This window comes from Phoxinus phoxinus (genome assembly GCF_949152265.1).
Source record: "Phoxinus phoxinus genome assembly, chromosome: 18".
In the NCBI taxonomy this organism is placed as follows: Eukaryota; Metazoa; Chordata; class Actinopteri; order Cypriniformes; family Leuciscidae; genus Phoxinus; species Phoxinus phoxinus.
In genome coordinates this window covers 24,520,541-24,546,331 of record NC_136893.1, presented here as the reverse complement: position 1 = coordinate 24,546,331, position 25,791 = coordinate 24,520,541, and the positions used below count along the sequence as shown (strand labels likewise).

The window sequence follows — 25,791 nt, the reverse complement described above, 5'->3', positions numbered from 1 at the left end:
TAAATAAAATTACCGGTAATGTGCTCTGTGTGAACCCGGAATGAAGATTAGCGGTATGATCGTGTACGAGGTCTGAATGCGCTGACGTAAGAAGTCTTCTTTGGGCCAATCAAGTTCTTAGGTGGTCTTTTGCTGTCAGTTCAGAATAGGATTAAATCCTCACTAGCTTGTTTAGCCTATACCAGTAAATCTAGGTGTGTCCCGACACCATTGTGAAACAATAACAATCATTGACAACCATTGATCAAATTCATGCTTACCCTCCAGCTGAATCTTTCCTGATCCTTCGTTGTCCTGGGTCTTGCGAGATACTTGCAAAATATTATAATGTTCTTCCTATTATTTATAGAACTGTCTTTGTAAGCTGAAGTAAAACTGAACAGTATTTGTCTTTATAAAATAAAAGTTTATTTGAACAAAAGATAAACATACTGGTTACACAATGATTTATATTTGTAGCAAAATATCAAAAGGTTACAGGTTATAATACTTCAGCTTATCCAATCTCAACAGGGCAGTCCTGTATGAGTGGAAAATTACACCGGCTATTTACCTTGTAAGCAGTTCAAACAATAGATGTAAAAAATAACTTGTCCTCGTCCTGAGCTATTCAAGTTAAGATAATACAGCAGAGCAGTTTGAGCAACAATTATTTCGGTTAAGAAACTGAACTGGAAGATAACTCATTTCTCCCCAGGGATGCACACGACAACAAAATAAAAAATGCAACAGCAACAGTCAAAAAGCAGTGATATTTATACAAAACTGGGTTACATTGTTCCTATAGGATATATGCAATTTCTTGTTTTTGTTTTTTCCAGAGGAACTAAATCATGTGACAATCTCTTAGCCTTTTATTGCATCAGTCAAAGAGGCCTGTGGTGCCGACATCCTTTCCCATCTCTAAACCCCAATGAGTTGGCAGAACTCAAAACATTTAAGACAATCAATTGCCTCAAAATTTTTAAGTTCTGAAATTCAAAGTTAAAGTAAGCAGAACTAGCAGATTTTTATTTTGTAAACATTTCAAGTTAAGAACAATTAAAATCTATGAGTACATTAATTCATACAATTAACTTAAAACTTTCATGTAATCTCAATGTTTTCACTTTTATTAGTAATAACTTAGTTAGCTTGCTAACATACTAAAGGTGTTATCAGCAATAGTATGTTATACAGAAGCACTTGCTGTATGAGGTATTATACTTGCCAATATAAAGGTATTATTTGCTATTTAAATCAAGCGCATGCACCACTTGTCACCATGATGGTAACTATCCTAAAACCAACATTAACACAAATTCTTCTAAATTAGCATAACAAAATATTAATCACTACTAAATCTCCCACTTAACATTAATCTTACACAAAAAAACAAAAATTATATTACACTTAATTTTAGCATTTACTCTCCCTTTTGAGTGCCATCGGCAAAGCATGCTGGGATATAGATTCAGTTAAACTTAAGTTCGTCTAAATTAAAAGAAATAATTTCATAAAACTCAAAACAATGAAAGAGTTCAGTTTACTTAAAATATATCAGTTCTGTGAACTTGAAAGAAAAAGAAAGTGCTAAATACTCATAAAAGTTAATTTGACTGAACTAATTAGTTTAATTTAAGTTCATCCTACTCAAACCAGTTAATAATTTTGAGCGTTATGCGTCCTTTCCGTCTTCCGCGCTTGTAAGTGTGTGTGTGTGTATGTATCTGGAAGTGTATTTGTAGGTTCATAATGTCTTTCGCAATTCAACTAATTCCCTACAATATATATATATATATATATAGAGCCCCTTTAAGGTAAACGTTTACAAGTAGCACTCTGTAGCCTATCAATATTTATTATTTTAATAGTTTTGCAATGGAAGAGTATCATAACAAAGTATGTAGACATTAATATGATAGGTTACATGTCATTGGCCAAAAGGCTGTCAGCAGGATAAAACGTGATGTTTTTCAGTTGGGAACAACTGCCTTATACCAACAAAACACAATTCATAAATGTTTATTTATTATGTTCACAGATTAATCTTAAATATAATCTTTTTTTTGATGTTCCTATACATACTAGTTTGTGTTGAAGTGTTTTCAGGAGCTCAGTGTCACAGCATCTGCTGGATGTGTTCTTCACGAGTCATTTCTGGAGCATTATCTGACTTTCTCTGTTCCCACTCAGAAGTTCCTCTGCAAAGGAGTCTCGTCGTCTTCTGAAAAGAATCTCACTGAAATAAAAATATTGGACATATTAAAAGATTGCTTATCAAGACATTGTACTCAATTTGTAGTTATTAAATACATGACTTTTCCCAACATTTTATAGCTATTGTGAACAGCCATAGGCCTTTATCATTAATGGTACAGTTGGATACATGATGGGCACATTAGTAAAGTGTAAATACACACACACACACACACACACACACACACACTCACACACACACACACACACACATACACTCGCACACACAAACACACACACACACACACACACACACACACACACACACACACACACACACACACACACACACACACACACACACACACACACACACACACACACACACACACACACACACACACACACACACACACACACACACACACACACACACACACACACACACACACACACACATTAACACAACTACTATATAATATAATATCAATGAAATGAAAGGCCACTAGCTGTATTAAATTGAGACACTTTCATGACTGTTTCTTAAAACACTTGACTTGAGTACTTAAAAAAGTACACTTTGTAATAATGTCAAATTAAAAGTTTTATTTTTAAGGACATTTAATATCTAGTCCTGCCTTAAAGAAGTGCACTTATTGACTAACATTTTAAAGCACATGTAAAGTATACTTGATCATTATAGTGTTTTTAATATTACATTTTTTATTAAAAGTTAATATATTTTAGATATAAAAAGAAAATTGCAACCCCATCATATCATTGCACACGTGTAACTACAAATATATTTAAATACATGAAATAAAAGTATATTTTAGTTTATCATGCTTGTCAGCCGTAACTGAACCGATATATAAAGATGCAAGTCCTACATTAGTCATTAAAAATCACTCTAAAGTTCAACTAATTGCATGTAATGTAAATGTAAACGTATAATGTATAAGGCCTTTTTTAATTGAAATGTAAGTAACATGTAGCCAAGCGTCCGAAAACATCGCATTCAGTTAACACCTAATTATATTATTTTTATAATTATGATAAGTATGTCTTTTTTTTTTAATGTGTATAGAGCTTATGTGTGTGTGTTGTGTTTGTGAGCTCTCAACACATACCCTGTCCTGATCGAGATGAAGTCTTATCAATATCCGACTCGTTTTCATAAAGGTTCTGGACTCCACCAGTGTCCTGTAAAATAAAGATCTGTGTCCAGAGAGATCACCACAGTAAGTGCTACCCATGATGAAGTCAGTGTGGAATATAAACATATAGGCCTATATATAAATGAATGTGTAAAGAAACTATTCTCGAATCCTATTTTGAAGGGTTATAACTTTCTTTTCTAGATAACAAGTCTCTTAAAGGAATAGTTCAATAGTGGAGCTGAACACCCAAGGTCACTATATATAAATCTGTACGGTTTTTAATATTTAACTGTGTGCCTTACAGAAAGCTATGAGGGTGAGTCATTCATTTTCATATTTGCCTGAATTATTCCTTTCAGCTTTGCTGCTGTTATATGAGGAGACATGTGTGTGCATCTGTGGTTAAACAGGCTTGTGTATGTTGTAACTGTAGCCTCATAGTGTGACACATAATAACCCACTTCTCCATTGGCTTGCAGTCGTCTCTTCAGCTCGGCATTTTCTCGCTCCAGTACCTTATTCTGAACAGCAGAGGGAGATCTCAGACAGTTCAAGCATTCAAACAGACACTAGTCAATCAAAACCACCGAGCAACCGCACACGACTTGACATGTTTTCAGTGACACATATGGGTGCTTCTCCAACAGAAGCCTGTGTCCCAATGAGGGTGTGTGCTTCGTACCTCAGTACTTTGGAAGCTTGTACTAAATACTCAAATGTAATACTTTATATTAAAAAACTTTTGATTAACTGCCTTTCTTTTAATGCAGTTTAGGTAATGACAACCATCGGTGTTCTCCCAGTGGTTTACATTATCACAGTTAATAGCATTATGTAATTACTTTACAACAAAACAAAACCTTTATCTCTGAAATTATTCTTTTTGTCTCTGATTTCATAATGAGCTCAAGACAAGCTCAATGTCGACTCGTTTTCAGTTGGAGCGCGTGCAAAGGATTGTGGGTGATTTAAGGATGCGAAGGATACACTAGATGCTTTCTTCAAAATGAGCTGAATGCAGGACTGAAATGAAGGCTGTTTTCCAAGGATCCTTCAAATTGAGACGCCCTGTGACGGAGCTTGATGGCGTGGCAGCAGAGATATGCAGGGTGCAGCCACGGCCTAGAACTCACTTTTTGCCACACCTACCAATTATATATATTTTTTTTTACCAGTTATGAAACATAGATGAATCCTTTTGTAAAGATACAAAAGTTTTTTTGTCGTTTGTTTTAAGTCTTTAAACTTAATAGGGCCCTATTTTAACGATCTGAAACGCAAGTATCAAACGCGAAACGCAAATAACTTTGTGGGCGGATCCCGGCGCTGTTGCTATTATACCGGCGGGATAAATGACTCTTGCACCCGACGCAAATCTACATTTACATTTACATTTATTCATTTAGCATAAACCAATCAGAGCGTCAACTCACATTCCCTTAAAGGTATAGGTCAGAATTGTCTAAAAAAAAATTGTATTCAAATTTGTTTAAACTGTCTTTATATACCAATACATAATTAAAATGCAAGTACTCTGAAATAGAGAGTATAAAAAACTGAGTGACTCTAGTGTATTGAATCTTCAATAAACACAGCTCATTAATTACATTCACTCCCACCTAAAAACGGGTGCGCACGTGGACAGAGCCAGTAATAGCGGCGGTAGTCATGGCGACGGAGAGTGACAGTCGCGCAAGCCAATCACTTGTTTCGTCCTGAATGGAATTAATGAGCTGTGTTTTTTGAAGATTAAATACATAGTCACTCAATTTTTATACTCTCTTTTTCAAAGTACTTACATTTTAATTATGTATTGGTATATAAAGACAGTTTAAGCCAATTCGAAAAAAAGTTCTTTAGACAATTCTTACCTACACAACCTTTAAGGGATAGTTTACTTTAAAATGAAAACTCTGTCATCATATACTCACCCTCAAGTTGTTTCAAACCTGTATCAATTTCTTTCTTCTGCTGAACACAAAGATATTTTGAAGAAAGTCAGTAACCAAACAGATAACTGCTCCCAATGATGAGGATGAGAATATGATGACAGAATTTTCATTTTAAAGTGAACATTCCCTTTAAGAGCCGGCGCGGTTCCTCCATGGCGGATTGCTATTATAACGGCGGGTTTGCCAGCGCACGCCAGGAGCGATTCACAGCCGCGAAGACCGACGTTCTCGTCAGGGCCGTAAAACACAGAGAAGTGACATTGGGGATGATGGGAGAAACCCACACAAATTAGCTTCGGTTAAACAGGCGTATAATAATTTGGGTAAATGTGTAAGCTAGATTTATGCCTATTTTTTCACATCTTCATGGACACAACAATGATTTCCCTCGTGTGGTAATATTTTTCCTTGTAATAATGTATGATTTGCAAAAATGAAAACTGCTGCGTCTGTGTAGATTAGAGAATCAAAGTGTATGCGCGTTGTTCGCACGCTACATAATGGCCAAGCATGCGCCCTTAAAATACCATAAATAACACGTGCAACGGAACTGATTTCTGAATCTGCAAAATATCACCAGGGAACGTTTGTGCCGGAACACGGCTCCTCTTTTCGCTGAACCGCCCCGCGAGCGCAAGTTCATTCCCTAATTTACCGGCGTGCGTCTGTGGAGGGAAAAGTCGGGTGCAAAATAGGAATGATTGCTGCTGTCACTTTAAGAGCGAATGCACGGATCTAATATACTGATACTTATACACATGTTTACTTTCTCAACTGTTTACGTTCACTTAAGACATAACCGACTGTTTACGAGGATACTTATTTTGACAGTTTTGGTTGAATATGTCTGCTCAAGACAAGAAGATGTGAAAGAGAGCTGTCTGAGACTCACGCTTCGGATGTTAAGTAACGAATCGAGTTCCCTTTCGCGTCTTTTTGCGCTTGATTATTAAATTGGCAAGGCTTAAAGGAACCGTATGTAAGATTGTGGCCAAAACTGATACTGCAATCACTTTCAAATTACTGTAGAGCGGTGTATCCCCTCCCCCTCCCCCCTGACTCGCGGTTGCCAGATATCCAGCAGGAACATCGGCTGCTACAAGGAGCGTCCAATGGCAAGACTAGAGCAGAGCTGGCAACCGTGATGCCGAAACACTACTGACTTCGTGATTGGTAGATAGGTGGACGGTGGCGGATCAGGCCAAAACACAACATGACAACATCAACATCAGTTGAGCGCTGCAACTTCACTTTTAAATGACAATATCCTGGTCGGACTACTGTTGTCAGGGATATAAGTATTTGAAATGAACAAGATTTCTTAATGTCTACTGACATATCAGGGCCATTTTATGATTAATTGAAATACATTTCTTACATACGGTTCCTTTAAACTTGCGTGACGACGCAGAACTCGTCCTAAGTGCTTAGTTCATATTTGTTCATGTTTATGTTCTCTCAATATTGCATTCTTAGAATTCATAAAAAAAATTGACCGGCCAACTGGCGATCGACACTATTTCATAAACTCACCAACACTGATTTTTACACGCATTTGGTGCTTGGCGAGTGTTAATTGTAGGTCCTGGATGCGGCATTCATATTGAGAAGCACCCAATGTGTGTCAGAGATGGTCTGTTTTAAAAGAGGCAAATACAACCTCTCTGTCTGTCAGAGAATATTATGCCATGAAATGTATCACACCTTACAAAAAAAGTGTGATTTTTCTCTGGAAACCGCTATTTTTAGTGCCGTGTTAAATGTCCATGTTTATATTAGCACTGGCCTGCTGTGCTGAGCTCCAGTGTTTCTCTGATGTGATCTGCATGTTGACTGGCCACTGTACCTTGTGTCTCAGGGCCTCCACCACCAGGTCTCGGTCTCCCTGTAGACCTTCATTCTGCTTATACGAGCGGAAAGAGTCGCCAATGAGGGACACCAGCAGATGAGACTGGGAAAGAGAGAAACAGACCAACTCGAAAATAATTACTGGTAAGATTTAACATTAAGTGGCAAATTTCCAAACTTTAATCCTACATTTATTAGTATACATAACCGTAAATTAAAAAGTAAATTCTTATTACAGTTTTTTCCAACTGCTTACACACAAAATCTTCTCATGTCACACAATTTTTTAAACATCTCACTCAAAGTGCAAAACTACACACCAAATCTCCAAAACCATAAGATATTTCTCAGCCTTTGACTCAGTTTTCAATTGCATAAAACACTTTTTTCAAAACACTACACACAATTCTCTACATAAAACACAAAAATCTAACAGGAAGTGACTTGCTTTCCTTTTCTAAACACAACCAATCAAAATGCTACACTTATTCACCAGGCCACACACACACTCCTCACATGTGCAAACATTAATCGCTTACAGTAACTGATCACTAACCATTCACTGCTTTACTGTAGTATAGGCCTATAAATAGGTCAAAGGTCAGATTACCTGTTTTGAACAATTGATGCCAACAATGGACAGAGACTCCACACACACATTGCATTGGTGTTTACAGTGTACTTTCAGCAGATTACTTTCACTGGAAAACATTGTATTGACATGTAGATATAAGCCTACACACTAAAAAATGCTGGGTTGTTTCAACCCAATTTTGGGTCAAATATGGACAAACCCAAACGTTGGGTTAAAAATGTCATTTAAAAATGTAACCCAATGGCTGGGTTTGTCCATATTTGACCCAAAATTGGGTTGAAACAACCCAGCATTTTTTAGAGTGTATGAAAGACCAAAGAGCTTCAGATTTAGAACAACAGTATTTACATGCTATATCCAAAAATGTACTATTATGAAAGAAGTGTTTGCCATTTGATGCAAATGCTTCATTCTGACTTGTGTTTATGGCATTTTGAATGTGAGGCATTTTGCATTTTGTGTGTGCAGTTTTGGGAATTGTGTGTAGAGTTTTGAAAAAAGGTGACATAGTTTTGAAAACGTGTGTAAGCAGTTACTCAACTGTAAACCAGTTAAAACTTTAAAATCAAAAAATAGCATATTACAGTAAGGCTGATTCAAAATAAGATTAAAGAGGCACCATCAAAATCCCAATTTTGCTGCTTATTCTAGTAAATATTGAAGTAAATGCATAATGTGTCCATGCATTTAAGACTTCCAGAACTCACAAACTTCTTGCTCTGGAAGATGTAGCAGTGGTGCATGTCTGCCGCTGGGTGTTTGGCTATGAAGCCCAGTGTGTTGGGCTGAGACGGATGAACTGCACAGAATGAAACCGAGGGCAGAGCGCAGGAGTACAGCATGAACTGAGAAAGGAGAGAGAGAGAGAGAGTGAACGAGGGTGTCGCACACATGCGCTTCACCGTCCGAGCTCGAGTGCATAGTCCTCAGTCACACCTTGGTTTTATGCTCTAGAATGTCAATGGCAGTTCTGGTCAGAAACAGATGTACTTTAGTTTTCTTCATTTTCTCAGCCATCTCTATGTTAGGATCCTAAACGAGAAGGAGAGTCATAACAATAGGACGCAGGGACACAGGATCGAGTTATATAATACAGTAGTGGCTACAGTAGAGTGACATGTATGGTTATCACCTGCAGGGCTCCCACGGCATCTCTCAGAATCTGCATCCCACCTGGACGGACCACCTGGACACGGCCCAAAAACTACACGCAAACCCCAGACGTGAGTGGTTGCAATAAAACAATTATTATTATTTCAGATTATTTAGTACATAAATGCAACAAAACTATTGACTAAATCTATGACAAGTTGATACTCACTTTAACTGGGAAGAATATTTCACTATCGTCATCTATGTCACTCATTTTTAAATGTGGACTCTGTCGTCTGTTTAAAAATGACAAAACACACATAGTAAGGGAGACAAGATGAAATATTTATCAAACATTATTTAAACAATGACATATATAGTGGCCTGAAAATATTTGGACACTTCTGGCACTTCCCTTAAGCGGCACCCCCCTTTTTTTAATAGACATGAAAATGCACATTCTGAACTTAAATGGTTGTAATTCAAGAATGCTTTGGAATATAGATGTAAGATTGGTCTTGTTTTAAAGAAGATATTTGGCAGATTTTTTTAGAAGTGAAATAAATTAAGAAAGTTCAACGGGAAAAAAAGTTGTAGAAGTTTGAGTTTATGAAAATGTACAATGTTAAAAATTAAATTATTCATATTTTATATAAAATATATTTTTTTCAAAACATGGTGAACTCTAAAAATGCACACAAAAAATCAAAGCCAAAAATCAGAACAAGTTGTGTTTCAAATTTTAGGTTGATATCTCAAAAAATAAGCTTTCTGTGAGATTAAAACCAAGATAAATAACAAACTTCTCCACTAGTTGACATTACTGCCCATATAAGAGCGCCTCTATTTCCATATGTTGTTTGAGTGATCTGAACCATTATTTTTACAATTTTCATACAATTTATGAAGTAGTTATCCTATTCAGAAGTAGTGTTGGAAGTTTGGCAGATTTTGAAATGAATTCAACCTCTAAGAAACACAGAAAGATCCCGTATGTGCATTATAGATCACTGCCACATCACTAATGCTGAATCTATTATTATTTTCTTCATATTTAAAAAAATGTCAGACCTTTTTTTCTAAAAGAATTGAATGGATGCTATCTTTTGAACTCTTGGCATGAAAACAAACTGAGGTTTCTACCATTCTTTCATGATTTTTCATGTTCATCACTATTTCAAAATAAAGGTCGGAACACGCCTTAGGAGTATGAAAATATTCTTATTGCAAATTGATAATATACGGCTCCTCTGTAATTTATTTTGAAAATCAGTCACCAAATACGTAAATTGGAGATTGTAAGCTTTCAAATGATATATAGTTTGTCAAGATTAGACAGGATATTACTGTTTAAAATATGTAATGGCTGTGGGCCCGCCGGCGTTTCATTATATAATATCAAGGCAATAGATATCAGCAAACAAATGCTACTGCGCAAGCTTTTCCCAGAACTAACTTCCCTTTTATTAGTATATACGGTAATGCAAATCATAGGGCACAGAAACCACCACATATCCAAAACAACTTTACATTTTGATCACACACACATGAGAAACTGTAAATGCACTTACGTTTGTGGGAGAACTTTGTATCGCTGAGATGATGTCCTCTTCTGCGGTCTTTCAGGGTTGAAGTTGTGTGATGTTAATGGTTAACTATAAAACTTATTTTCTTTATGGCACATCAGGCCTGATAACAAGGCAGCTATTACCATCGGTTGTATTGACATTGTGACGTCATAGCTGTTTATGAACATTTAGCCATACGGACAAGTTCAAGAAACACTTTACACCAATTCTTGCTTCAATTTACTATTTATAATTTATACTACAACCAGCGCAAGTGAGGATAACTGAATTTATTGCAATTTTATTTAGAGTATCAAGAACAAAAAGTTGTCTCTAACCAGTAGATGGTGCTGTTGTAGATCAAATAATGCAATGCATTATAATTTAATAAACAACAACAACAACAACAACAACAACAACGAAATCTTACAGAATAAACTAACCCATTCAAGTGATATAAAACGTATTCAACTAAAACCAAACACAATGTGAGTGATTGGTTCCAGTGAAATTGTTTCTAAAAACAAAGAAGAAGAAAGAGAGAGAGAAAAAACTGGCTTGGTAGTTTAAATAACAATGAACGTCTAACAGTAAAGGCGCAATCATCCAGAAATGAGTCTAAATTCAATTCAATTCACATTTATTTGTATAGCGCCTTTCACAATACACATCGTTTCAAAGCAGCTTTACAGAAAATGCAAGTGTCTACATTACAGTTTATTGATCTCTGTTATCAGAGCTGACTGTAAGTTATGCATTTCAGAAATGCACATATGCAAATCAGAGTTAGCTAAAAATGTAATAATTTAAGGCAGAAACAATGAGCTCATTGAGATAATGAATACTTGTTTGTTAACAAATTATTATGACATATAGAAGAATGTAGCATTGGTGCATGTAAATATATATATATATAGAGAGAGAGTCTTAAGTATAATCAGCACATTATAATCAGTGCTTCTACATATATTGAGATTTATTGTCAAATTTTATATAGATAAATGCAGAGAGATCATTTGTATGGGAAATTGTGTCAGTGACAGACTGACATGTCCAGTCAAAACTATTTCGGTAGTGTGACGGGGAAGGTGTGAACATGTATTTCTTGTTTTACAGAACAAGGTGATGTGCATTTCTTTTTATGTGAAAGCATACAGACCATACATAAAGAGCTTTGCTCTAGGCATTTTAATAAATAAAATGTTAATAAAACATAATCTATAATCTGGAAATCGTCTAATATGGCCCTGGAGAATGCTGTTCTGTAGCATGTGTGTTAATGTTCCTTCCTTGTGTGCATGCATAGCTCGCATTCTGGGTGTCACTACATATTCCCATTAGTTTAAGTGAAGTACAAGCAAAAATACCCCAGAGATGTTATCAAACTCACTGGTAATATAATACCCATGCTCTGTTTCTTTAAGAGCATCTGAATTTGATTTTTTCTTTCTTTCCTCAGACAGGGAAAGAGTTGAGCTCTGGATGAAACACACTGTCTATGCTGGTGTTACTTTATTTACAATCTCTTTTCTTCAAAGACTCCTATTTCTGGCCAAAGAAGCTAGACTTCTGGGTAATATTCAAACAAAACCCATTCAGTTTCTTCTGTTTTCAGGGGTTGTATAGCTGTTGTAAAGACATTGTATTCAAACTTTAAAATAAGTCCGTCAGTAAAGGGTCAATAATGTCTGGTTTGCTTATAGCTGTTGTTTGTGAAGCATCATGCACAATCAAACTGAGGGGACACGAGCCCTCTCGAATTATCAAGCCACGTCCAGAAAAATGTGTATCTTGCTTGATTATCATGTTATTTTCAATTGGTAAATTAAGTCTTTAATATCTCACTAACATGTCACACATCACACTAAGTACTACTAAGTTGTAAAAAAAAAAAAAAATCTTTAGTAAATAAAATGTGCATGACGTTCCAAGGCTATTCTTTCCAGGGGTATAGGTTTAGGCATACTAATGCATAAGCAATGATAAAGGGACAAAGAGAATGAAAAAGAGAATGAAGCAAGAATGTTACAAAATGAAAGCATGTTGGTGTCAGTTAAACTCCACTCAGAAGAGTTATCCATGAATCTCCTGAGGTAGAGTGCAGTCCAAATGCAGGGTACACTGCGTCCTTGAACATGGCACTGAATGTATGAAGATGCTGCTTTCGGCCTCCATGACCTGAGCTGTGGAAAGCAATAGTTCCTCCTTCGTAATCCAGGGTCGCTTCGACCTTCTTCGGCGGCACGATCAGCCCGTCACCTACGGCCACATTAGCCGAGTCATGGCACGCCGTCAGCTTCTTGCTCTTCCACTGCAACCTCCAAGAGCTGGTGTTATGCCCCAGCCTGCTGTGATCACCTTTACGTGGGATGCTTTTATAGCACAGTCCCACAGACCACGCGCACCCCGGGCCGACCTCCACCGCCCACATGTGAACTCCGGTGGAGAAACCCTGCGAGCACACGACCTGACTGACCGAGGAGAAGCGCTCGCTGTGATCTCCGGCACAACTGCTCTTAACTCCTGCACACTGCTTGACTGTTTTGAGATCGGTGGACAGCAGAAGGCTGGGGTTGGCCGTGACTGGGTTGAAGGTCAGGTCTAGAGGGTTCATTATGCCATGGAGGCACTCCAACAGAAGACTCATCTCGGCGTGGAAGGCGTCTGTACGTAGGAGAGCGCGCAGGTGCTTGGCATCGGAGGACTCTTGGGAATGCAGACCGGGAATGGTGACGTTAGCAGCCTGGCGGACCCTTGCTTCAACGGTGAGGTAGTTCTGGATGAAGAGAAACTCTGAGGATTGATTGAGGACCTCGCTGGTGCACTGCTGGGCTTCCTGCAGCTGGTGTAGACAACCCTCCAAATCGCATAGATTGGCCTGCCAGCTTTTGTCCCGCGTGTGAAGCTTGTCGTCCATCTCGGTGCTCATACGACTCTTAAAACATCACATATAAACAGTGTTAATGTGCTTTACCTCAACATGACTGTATGTCGTCAGCACTGGTCTAGATCTGTTGCTCTCTACATAAGTGAGGCTGACATTTATTTAGCAATACTACTAAAATAGTAGAGACTTGTAAGAGACCACATCACACACATTTGGCCCTATCATACACATGGCGTAATGCGGCGCCAGGCTCGACGCAAGTGTTTTTTGCTAGTTTCAGCCTGACGCAGTTTTCATTTTCACGTCCTGCGCCACACTGTTTAAATAGCGAATGCATTTGTACCCATCTGTGCACCCATGGGCTGCTGGTCTAAAAACGAGGTGTGTGTTTAGGCGCATTGTTGGCGTGTTGCTATTTTGAGGAAACTGAAATAGACTGCACCATTGACCAACTATTTTTGTTTTTGTTTGAATGAGCGTGTTAGTAATGTGCGTCTATAGGCGGGTCCACAACACGCGTACACTCTGCTAATTACACACACACAGGCATGCGCAGCAGCACACAATCATGCCAAATGTTAAAAACAAAAGGATTACAATGTAAAAGTGTACATAAAGATATTGGGAAATCAGGCTAGTCCTGTAGATGGTCTGCTTGAGGTTTAACCTCTCAGACAGACACACACACACACACACAGCTTTAACCTTGCGCACGAGCAGATCCGTTTGCGCTCTGGAGAAGCGTTTAGTCTTTCCGCTTACAAATCCTGCTATGTAAATAGCGAATCCGCCATGGCGCGAGCGTAACTGGCTTTTAAAGGGAATGGGAGATGAGACTGATTGTTTTTTTTTGCACGTTACGCCCAAAACACATACACCGATCGCACAGACCTTTTGTCCCGTCGTTAAACTAGCAAAAAGGGGATTCGGAGACACCGTAAATGCACTTGCACCGTGCGCTTTAGCCCATGCACTTAGATCGTTAAAATAGAGCCCATTTTGTCTAAACACATCAAACTGAACTAGTTAAAGTGGCATGATTTTACCTTGCTTTTTATCATTCTTACCTTGTATGTAGTTATAAGTGAAGTCATGTTGTCCAGCAGTATGTTTGCCCTGGCCACCAGCTTATCTTCGGCCTTGTTCGGAGGTCCTCCGTTGGCGCTTTTCACCAGAGCTTCTGTCATCTGTAGCTTGTCAGACACCGACTTCCCCAGTTCCTCAATAATCCTCGTCATTTCCCCCTTCGCCACCTCGAACGTCTGCACCTCGTGGTGCTGGTGCGTGCCCTCCATCAAGCACTCGGAGCAGAGGAACAGGCGCTCCTGCACGCACAGGTACTCCGTGACCTTCAAGTGCACCGGGCACCTCTTCCCATCCCGTTCTGCGGGCAGCTCCACTAAGACGTGTAGCGATCGGTGCCGTTCCTCGTGTCTCTTGAGGTGGCTGGGGCACAATGACATTTCACAGCGTGTGCAGAATTTCACCGCAGCCACCGGCTCGTCCAGGCAATGGTCGCATGCCACCGTCGCGCCTCCTCTCAGTCCGCCGCCCGAAGTGGCCGCCAGGAACCCGTCCACGATACCGCTGAGCTTGAAGTTCTTGGGAAGAGTCTCCGGGCTGCCGTACTCTTCCCTGCACTCCGGACAATGTTTCGAGGACTTGGGATCTTCTGCGTGCACAGCATTTTGTATACAACCCAGGCAGTAATTGTGTCCACAAGGAAGGGTTACGGGATCACGGTACAGCTGCAAACAGATCGGACAGCTCAACTCCAAAGCAAGACGCTCCTCAGGTTTACTTAGAGACATGTCTACAGGATCTTAGCGAAGGCACTTCTGTGTGTTGACTATGAGAACTGAGGGATATCAGAGCGGTTACTGGTATAGCTCGTTCTGCCTGTCCTGCAACATTCCAGGTACGGACGGCATTGCCGAGAAATGCAATTGGTTCTACCAGCAACATGAGAATGCTTTATAGCAACTTACAATATGTTTATGGGTGAAACAACAACATCTAATGGAAGATTAAAAATGGATAAATGAAGCGCTGTGGGTATCCGTGCATGTTGATTAGAACCAAGGAAACCGGAGGAACAAAATAATAATGAAAGCAACGTTTTTACAAAGAACATGTGCCATGCTTCTTGATGTTTTTGGTAAACACTAATTCCTCCGTGTGAGGCTCCTTTTGTGCCACATCTGAAAACCTTGAGAGTGCTTCATCCTGTTGCGCAAACCAGAAACGTTTGGTTGTTGTGTCAAGAAAAGGATCTGACTGTCTGAAACTGACAGTCACGCTATGGCCCCTTTGAGAGCGAATCGAAATAGATTGCTGAAATAGATTAGGACATAATGCTTTACTTTTACCACTTAAATGTCTTGCATTAGATCGTATTGTAAAGATGAATAAGTACTTTTGCTCATGACACATGGGCTTTTTCGATGGATAACAGGACATTCATTTCACAATCAGTCCTGTCAGAACACGTCAAAAGACTTAAGTTTGCAAAGCGTCAAATGAAAGTGTCTACAGAAAACCTCAAGACTCAGATAAGTGCTCAAGTCTCTTTTTTAAGATAAGCCAGACATCTGAAGCTCACTCAGGGAAGCCTCCCATCTGTAGGATATCTCAAATCTCCCGGAAGTCTTGCTGTCATTTGATTTGTGGGAGACGTCCGGGTGTTGTGATCAAAGAGTAAAATCCTCTCGCTGTTGTCATCTTGTGAGATTCAGAAAGAACGCGAAATTGCTGCAGGGAATCTTGAACCAAAGCCAAGGTGAGATATGCACAAAAGCAGAATGATCACAGCAGTTGAACAATGCAAAGTTGCCCACGCAAAGCTGTGCGTCAGGTTCAGTCAAAATTGAAACGTGTCTGACTTTTTGTCTTGTGGAATACAGTCAAAATCAGCATTTTACAATCAACAAAAAATGCATGATGATCATGCTTGTCAGGTTCAGGTGAAGATAGAAGCTGTGTGTTTGTTATTCATTCATGTTAACAAGATCCTCATTGCAACTAGCAGCTTGAAATATATTCTTGGTCCATTTTCTTCACAGAGTTGGGCGTTAAGGAGCAGCTGGGAGTGAAGGCAGAACGCCGTTCTCACTGTCATACATGTCTGCCATCTTGTGGTCTGATCTGATGCATCACAATACACACTGCGTGGTCATATGAAAGAATAATATGTCTTTAATCAGTTGATTTCTGTTTTATTTATAACCGGATGACATAAAGGAAGGGTTTCAAAGTCTGACATCACTGGTAAAAATGCCTCTATTTTGCAATAATTTCTAATTTATTAATAATAAAATCAATATGGGTAAAAAGTTAATTTGAAAAACCAACATGATGTCCAGATATGTACAAATCCTTTTGATTTGATTTGATAATGATCCAAAGAGCATCTTGTGCTTTAGTGGAAGCAAGAACATCTGCTCGTCTGTACAAAGAGATTCACAAATTTTTCTTCATGTTTGGTTTATTTTCAGGTTTTAAGTCAACAAAATCCTAGTTTTTCAACGTGGACTCATTATGTGTCCAAATGTTGCCACAAATGTAAAACCTACGAGGAAAACTAGACACTAAAAACGGCAAATGTTCAGGGATAGTTGACCGGATTAGGGTTAGTCTGTAGTAATTTGCTTAATTTCAAGTCAACAGGAAGTCTTATATGATATAAAAAAGCAAACGTGCATGTGTTGTGTGTGTATAAACCACAGTTATAAGAAGGATGGAATTGTAATTCTCGTTTAGCCCCGGTTTAAACAGGGGTTCAGTATTCAAAGAGGCCTTTCCTTTCCTCGGTGCTTGTTAAAGCATCCGTGGGCTCTGCAGGTAATAGGGGACCCTAACCCAGCAATAACGTCCACTTTGAAGTGGAAACGCTATTAAATCAACGTATGGCTCCCCTCCTCCCACAGGAACAAACATGAGCCCGACGGAGCAGGGCCTTTCCCCACAAGCTACCACACAGTGCTGCCTCTTAAATTTAATTAGGCTGTAATAAAAAAATTCTGAAACAAAGGTGCGCTAGACTGCAGTGCATTCAGGGAAACAATTCTGTGTTCATTCTTTGTAGTTTAACCTTTTTGATGGCGTCTTATATGTCAGACTTGGTCATTAGAGGTTTGCGAAGTGCTTAAAGGGATAGTTCACAAACATTTTTTTAATTTTCTGTTATCGTTTATTCACCCTCATGTCGTTCCAAACCCAAAATTACTTTGTTTCTTCTGAAGGTTTTTTGAAGAATGTTGGTAAGAAAACCGTTTTGGTGACAATCTACTGTCATTGTATATACAAAAAACATGGACATATTTCGAAATATCTTGTTTATGTTCCACAAAAGAAAGAAAGTAATATATGATTGGAACTGTGAAATGATCACAGAATTGAAAAAAATTGCGATTAAAAATTGGTATGCACTTATATATTTTTTTAAACTGGCGTTTTGTCCATTGCAGGTGTGTGTATGTGTGTGTGTGTGTGTGTGTGTGTGTGTTAATATAATTTATCGCTGTAGTTTAATGTTCATTTTAAAGGATTGATTGAATGATTGATATTAAATATTGGAATTGCATATGTCAAGACAAATGTGATGTCAAAAATGTAGTTTTTAAAATATACAAAATCCTGCCTTAATGGAGTACAAAAACCCCAGTTTATATTGATCTTTAAATAGTGTTGGTGTATATGAATCCTCTGTTCATCAACCATAAATCCGAGTTTTCCGTGTGCTAGCTGAGATGGGCTGTCAATAGTTATGCTCATCATCCTGATTGCTGGAAGATTGAAGTGATGCATTAGTGATAAAGAGCATCGGACATATGGTGTGATGGGGTTATTGGAGGAATCCTCCGGCCTGGCAGTTATTTTTGTTCAATAGCATTTACATAAGACTTGAATGAAAAGAACCCATCTTGAATCGGGCAGAAACCAGATGCCCATGCAGACATTAAAAGGTCCTTTGGAGACGCAGCTTCAAAACGAATTTAAGGAAATTCCGCCTGTGCGGAACAAAAGCCCAAAGCTATTTATCCAATATCCATCAGAATTTACAGATCTGTTTAGATCTGTAAAAGTGTGTCTGTGCCGTGTGACTTTGCTTTAGTTTGATGTTTGGTCAGCTAATGAAGATCAAGTTTATGATGCCTTTGGCATTTTAATGCTTTGAACGCTAATAATTAAGCTGTTTTCCGAATGTAAATATGCTTCATGAGCTCAGAATCAGGGATGTTTCATTTCATGAAGGTCTGTATTTATTTATAAGAGCATTATTTAGGGGTCTATGAATGTTCAGAGAAGTGGACACTTCTGCCAACTTGCTTTTGAATTACTAAAACAATTAAAAGGCTATAAACTGAGGATTTTTCCTACATAGTGTTGTGGAATAGTTCACCTGCAAAAACTGTCAATTAAATCAGTTTATATGTCAATGCCATACTTTTTTTTTTTTTGAAGCGTGACAAAAATATCTGTGGGAGGATTCTTTAAACTTTCCACCAACAAAATAGCAGCAATTTTATATCATGCTGGAATAAGATGAAGGTGAGTGAATAATGACAGGATTTAAATTTTTGGACTATTGCTTTAAAAATAACGCCTCCTCTTCTCGCCGTAGAGGTCAGACGTAGGTTTCTCATGACCTGGAACTGGCTCGATCTCACCTTTTCGCTGATCCCAGCACGACCTCTTGCAGAAACACCTCCATGTTAGGCAGAAGCTCCCCTCCTCCTCGGCGTCTGCCCACAGGAAGTGAGTCCTTTGGGGAGGAAATGGCTCCCAGATGTGTGGAGGTGACCCAGAGCTCTGGAGAGAGAGGTGAGCGAAGGTCGTCAGAAGAAGAAGAACAATAGAGTGTCACAGGCCGCCTTCAGCGCAGACGGGAGAATGGATTGCGTAAGGCAAACTTGCATTTAACTTCAATTGAAAACATAAAGGGCCGGTTCATCTGCTCATATGGCGCTTACGAAAACAAAAATCAGATGCATTTTAATGCGTTGCTGATGAATGGTGCTTCATCTGAAGGCATATTAAAGGGTTAGTTCACCCAAAAATTACAATTATCCTATTATTTACTCACCCTCAAGCCTCATCCTAGGCGTATATGACTTTCTTCTTTCAGCCAAACACAATCAGAGTTATATTCAAATATATCATGGCTCTTCCAAGCTTTATAATGAGTTTTTGAAGCCCCAAAAGAGCATCCATCCATCATAAAAGTAATCCATACAGCATCAGGGGGTTAATAAAGACGTTTAAAAAAATAAATAAAAAAATTCCATATTTATAACTTAAAGGTAGGGTAGGTCAGAATTGTCTAAAAAAAACTTTTATTCAAATTTGTTTAAACTGTCTTTATATACCAATGCATAATTAAAATGTAAGTACTCTGATAAAAAGAGTATACAAATCGAGTGACTCTAGACCGTTTAATCTTCATTAAACACAGCTCATTAATTCCATTCACTCCCACCTAAAAACGGGTGCGCGACTGCGCGCACGTGGGCAGAGCCAGTAATAACGGCGGTAGTCATGGCGACGGAGAGTGACAGTCGCGCAAGCCAATCCTGTGATTCGTCCCGAATGGAAATAATGAGCTGTGTTTAATGAAGATTAAACGGTCTAGAGTCACTCGATTTTTATACTCTTTTTATCAGAGTACTTACATTTTAATTATGCATTGATATATATAGAAAGTTTAATCAAATTTGGTAAAAAGTTTTTATATAAATCCTACCTACCCTACCTTTAATAAACTATAATTATCTTTGAATCTTTGACTATCTTGGAAACGCCTCTCGTCTCGGGCAGCAAGTGCAGCTCCTGTCTCTTTGAACGGGGAAACATCAAATTGAAAAACATTTTAAAGAAAAGAAACATTTTAAATGTTGCACAGTTGTTGTCAGATTTCATTGGTGATTTCAAATATGGAATTTAATTTACTTTAACTGTAAATTTTGTTTCTAAATGCTCGAATCAAAACGTCATTTTTCAGGCTGGATCAAGCTAATGCTAATGCGCAGTCTGACTGTTTCTATGGGAACCGGAGCTTCTAACGGCTGCAGTGATGCGATGACTTTACCAATCGCCGATTGGCTCTTATTTAAAAGGCGGGACTTATTCCGCCATATTAAGCGTTTCACTTTTCCCCATTCAAAACATGATTGATGAACGTGGAAGCGCCGAGGATAGAGCAAAACAAAACACTGGTCATGATTTAGAAGTCTAAAACTATATATTTTAAAGATAAATGTGGGAGGAGCTTGAGTTTGTTGCCCAGCTCTATTAGTTTGAACCGCGAGAGGCGTCGACTCTCACCTGAGCTTACGCTCCTACGTCATGCGTCGAGGTCAGAGGTCACGCACCGGAACTAGACTCGCACTCGCCCGTTACCGGAAGCCAGTTATTATAGTTTATAAAGTTATAAATATGGATATTCTTCTTACAAAAACACTTAATTTCAGAAGGCCTTTATAAACCCCCGGGAGTCGTATGGATTACTTTTATGATGGAGAGATGCACTTTTTGGACTTCTAAAACGTATAAACTTAATTAAAGTTACCATTCACTCACATTATAAAGCTTAGAAGAGCCAGGATATATTTTAATATAACTCCGATTGTGTTTGACTGAAAGAAGAAAGTCATATACACCTACAGTAGGATGAGGCTTGAGGGTGAGTACATCATAAGATTATTTAAAAATGTTGGGTCCCTTTAACTAGTACATAAAGGCATACAGTATTTTATATATCTTGAAAAACATTTCTAGTTTTGATTTACAAAACAACACTCGCAGCTATGAGATCAATGCTCCAAAAATAATACAAATAGACAGGTGTTTTTTAAAGCAATCGCGTAGTATCTTTTAAGTTTCATCTGATCCCATTATGTTCTAATACCCGCGGTGATTTACAGAGGGTTAACAAAGGCGTTTGTTATGTCTGCATTGTCATAGTAGTAGCAACAAACTCACAAACACAGATTGCGATAGCCTTTCATCTATGACACCGCTTTTTCCACACGCTAGCAACAGTGAGGTCATCGCGAGTCCCGCAGATGTCCACCGTCCCAGTGTGTGTGTGTGTGTGTGTGTGTGTGTGTGTGTGTGTGTGTGTGTGTGTGTGTGCTAACGCTCCTCGATCATCAGCCCTGCTGGAGATATTAAGGCCAGAGATTTCCGCGGACTGTCGCGTTAGAGCGCGTTTTAAAGCCTGGAATGCTTTGCTATGTTGACGGACGTGTTGTTTAGCGAGGCAGGAGCGCTGGAAACAGGGGGAGTGGGAGAGAGAGATGAGGGGATGAGACGAGGAGAGCGAGGGGTCTCGAGTGTTAGTGAAACATTATGTCACGGCCTTGACGAGGAAATGAAATGCGCAGCATCAATCAGGCGGCGGGCCAAGATCAAAGCCAGCCCCACACTCTCCCATATGGTTCTGTTTGACCAGTGCTTTGCTTTTTCCCTCTTCGCGTTTTTTCTTCTTCTCTTGGCCTCTCTCAGTCGTTTTTTCTTCTTTTTTTTGAGAGCGGGCCTTTTGTTTTTTTTCCCCGGCAGAAATTCCTCCACGTTACTGAGGCAACGACGTGGTAGCACGCAAGGTGAGAGGTCTGAGGAAAGCAAACCTGCCACGGATCACACTCGTCTCGCTCTTACGCTCTGGTCCTGCTGGCAGCATGATCACATGTTCAGTATTAGCACACACACACACACACACACACACACTGGCAGTGTGATGCTCATTGCAGTGTGAGCTCATGCATCAGGGCATCATGTGAAGAACTGCTCGGAGAAAGGCATGAAGGCTCATGGTTTGTGTCTCTGGGTCAGTGACAGATTCCCCGCCTGTTCCTCAGGCTTTTATGGCTTTGAGTGTCACCATCGACTACAATATTTCCCTCACACAAATTATTATTTTCAAAAATGTTATATATATATATTATCAAAGCAAGGTATAAAGTTTTAAAATATCATGAATTAATAATTCACAAACATCTTTCATTTTGGGGAAGTCACACCACGACAATTTAGAAACCTTTCTTTCTTTCTTTCTTTCTTTCTTTCTTTCTTTCTTTCTTTCTTTCTTTCTTTCTTTCTTTCTGTTTCTTTCTTTCTTTCTTTCTGTTTCTTTCTTTCTTTCTTTCTTTCTTTCTTTCTTTCTGTTTCTTTCTTTCTGTTTCTTTCTTTCTTTCTGCATTTTTCTTTCTTTCTGTTTCTGCATTTCTTTCTTTCTGCATCTTTCTTTTTTCTTTTTCTTTCTTTCTTTCTTTCTTTCTTTCTTTCTTTCTTTCTTTCTTTCTTTCTTTCTTTCTTTCTTTCTTTCTGCATCTTTCTTTTTTCTTTTTCTTTCTTTATTTCTTTCTTTCTGTCTTTCTTTCTTTTTCTTTCTTTCTGTTTCTTTCTTTCTTTCTTTCTGCATTTTTTGCGTTTCTTTCTGTTTCTTTCTTTCTTTATTTCTGTTTCTACATTTCTTTCTTTCTTTCTGTTTCTGCATTTGTTCTTTCTGCGTTTTTCTTTCTTTCTTTCTGCGTTTTTGCGTTTCTGTATGTCTTTCTTTCTTGACTTTCTTTCTTTATGCGTATCTTTCTTACTTTATGTGGGTTTTTGCATTTCTTTCTGCATTTTTGCGTTTCTTTCTTTACTTTATGTGTTTATTTCTGCGTTCCTTCTTTCATTCTACATTTCTCTCTGCATTTCCAAAATAAATCAAAAATAATTTGAATACAGGAATTAAACCATACGCATCATGGGAGAGGTGTTCAAGCGGTGTTCAAGTCATCTTCAAACAGACTCCTTTTGAAAAAATGATCTGTGTCTGTATGTTTCTGCATGCACATGCTAACGCTCCTGTGTCTGCCCTGGTGAAGAGATCTCAGTGGACTCGAGAGGCTTGTGGACCCTCGCAGAACCACTTCCTCCAGGGGATCCTGTGTTACTATCGCTGACCCAATTCTAATTCACTCCTGTCCAAATCTCCTCCAGCGCACCATTGTTTATATCAGCCGTCGTAGTTTCTCCAAAACTCCGGTACCCCTAAGCTGTTTATTTCCTGTCAAAGAGTTTCGGTGACGTTGCGGCGTATAAATGTCTTGATCAGACGCAGGTGCGGTGTGGGAGGGACGTGATCGGATTCGCTCCGGAGGCTGATTTTGACTGGGACCACCATGGTGCGAATCTAAACAAGCTAAAATGCCAGTGAAAGTGGCTCCAACTCTTTGTGACAAAATGTAGCAATGTGGAGTGGGTCACTGTACATGCACATTGTATGATTTTAAATAATCACCTTTAAATGTGTGCATCTTTCATAACTGATATTAGCGGTTAAAACACATGCTCTAATACATTAAGCCATGGTGCTCGTATTAGCAACGTCAGTAAACAACGTCAAATCTGATCAGTGAAGACTAAATAGTGCTGTGGATGATTTCCTTCATTTGCTTCTTTATGACATCGTCTCCATTTCCTGTTCTACCGAGACGTGTTGATGGACCAAAGAGTTTGTGCCTATTTCTACAGGTTTAATTCAATCTTGGGACTCGAGGTCTGGTCTCAAGTCCTACTATGAATGTTCTTGGATTTTGACTTTTGACTTTATTAAATATTTGTGACTGAAAATCGTGTCTATGGCATATCTGACACAAGAAAGGGAAAAGAAAGAACTTCGACAAAATTAAAAACATGGAATACGAAGGGGAAGGGGCAGGACTTGTTCCATAGTCAATCATTTTATCCCTTAAAACTCATCTTTGATAACCAAAATGACATTTAAATGTTTTTTCCTTGAATTTTTTTATTCATGCCTTAATATAGCTTGAATATAACTCGACACCCTTGCCTTATTTAGTGTACGCGGTTCTATGAATATGCAAATGAGCCCCGCCTCCACTCACTCCCTCAGCTCAGAGATCCACTGGTTGACGATCACACGTTGATCTGATTGGTTAAAAGGTAGTTTGTGACGTCAGAAACACCAGCGATTTCACACCATGTTTTTGAGACTGTCTTTGGTTCACTGCATTTTTAAGGAGAAAATACTCAGCAATGCTGTCGACTTATGAATTTGCACATGGTTAGTCTTAACGCATATTAAAAACACCACATAGACATAAAACAACATGAAAAGCTGGATTTTCACCAGAGGGGGATTTTAAAGATATGTATGCGGCCTATAACTGTGAATAGCCCTCTAACATGGCACATTCTGTACGTTCCCCCTCTCTGGCACTCATCTCAGTGCATGGGGCCTCTGCTAATGAGCTGATAATGTTGAATCAGGTGTGATATTAGATATGGGAGCTGGAGGACTAAAGGTCCATCAACACTGATCTGACACACTCACAGCTCGGCCAAAGCTTGGCTTCTGATCACTCCTGAAAGTGATGCATGATTTTCTTTTCTTCTGCTTCTCATTGCCACAAAAATAAAAATAGCAAGACAACACAAATAGGATACAGTTGCATTACTTGGCCACTTAGCGATCAGAAATGCCTTGGTCTCGCACTGAACATTGTGTCCCTCTCTGTCTCTTCAAATCATTGCTGCGCCCCTGCTAAACTGTCAGATTTCTCAATATGTTAGAAGACATTAAGACACAAGAGAGATTAAATTAGGCCCATTGTTTGTACTTTTAACTGTTGATGTCCCTTTAAATCAATTCATTGTGTTTCTGAATTTCATACCATTCATACAGTGTGCACTTTGGTTCTGAAACCAATTTTAATATTAACAATCACAATAATGGGACACAATCGAGGCAGGTTTGGTTTAATTTGAATTGACACATTGTTCTTAGTTGTCTAAAAAAATGGTGACGTAATAGTTTAATTCAGGGCCGAAATTCACTTTGTGGTCTTGGCCAGTCCTGACTCAAACAAAACCATATCTAATAGTGTGCTGATGATGCTACATTATATATAAACACAGATTAGCGGTTTAAAGTTCACCATATCACGGTTTGACCACCTTTTAAAATGTTACAATGCAACAAAATTATATATAGATCAAATATGCATAGACAAATAGACACTCAGTGATCTTCAGTTTTCACTCAGCATGTTCAAAATAATGTTCAGTTTACCCCTGAAAACCTCGCCGTGCCATAAAGTCAACAGAGAGACAGCATGAAGCAGCATGCGAAACAGCAAGCCTGCTTCTCAGCTCCTTCCTATTGTCTGTGTTGGGCTGTGCTGGGGAAAAAGAGGAGGTGTGGAGTGTTGCAGTGGTGGAGGGTGTGTGTGTGTGTGTGTGTGTGTGGACTAAAGGCTTGTTTTGGGGGAAATCTGGAACCAATATGCTTCAGACAATTTCAAGAAAACTCTACAGCAGAGTCTTTGCCACTACCTTAGATCGAGCCCCCCTCCTTATGGCTCTGTCCTCCAATCACGACGCGCATCGCCTTCCTGTTTCCTTCGAGCGGCTCCACCCCTCAACCAATCCACCTCTCAACCAATCGCTGATCAAAGTAGGTAGGGCTTTCCGAAGACTTACCACTGGCCTTTATAAAAGACCT

At 38.9% G+C, this 25,791-nt stretch overlaps 2 protein-coding genes across 2 annotated transcripts; both read right to left on the bottom strand.

Moving 5' to 3' along the window:
* Window positions 1–1,848: 1,848 nt before the first annotated feature.
* Window positions 1,849–10,546, bottom strand: LOC306985361 (PTB domain-containing engulfment adapter protein 1). Its single transcript, XM_079587529.1, has 9 exons — window positions 10,397–10,546; window positions 9,055–9,121; window positions 8,866–8,937; window positions 8,670–8,765; window positions 8,441–8,578; window positions 7,137–7,241; window positions 3,800–3,859; window positions 3,309–3,381; window positions 1,849–2,221 (listed from the first exon to the last, which is right to left on the bottom strand). The coding sequence occupies exons 2-9, from the start codon at window positions 9,097–9,099 to the stop codon at window positions 2,172–2,174; spliced, it is 639 nt and encodes a 212-aa protein (XP_079443655.1). The 5' UTR covers window positions 9,100–9,121; window positions 10,397–10,546; the 3' UTR covers window positions 1,849–2,171.
* A 472-nt stretch (window positions 10,547–11,018) lies between these two features.
* Window positions 11,019–15,198, bottom strand: LOC306985356 (E3 ubiquitin-protein ligase TRIM58). The gene is made up of 2 exons (XM_079587518.1): window positions 14,348–15,198; window positions 11,019–13,328 (listed from the first exon to the last, which is right to left on the bottom strand). Exons 1-2 carry the CDS (start codon window positions 15,089–15,091, stop codon window positions 12,447–12,449), a joined length of 1,626 nt encoding a protein of 541 aa, XP_079443644.1. The 5' UTR covers window positions 15,092–15,198; the 3' UTR covers window positions 11,019–12,446.
* Between the last annotated feature and the right edge of the window lie 10,593 nt (window positions 15,199–25,791).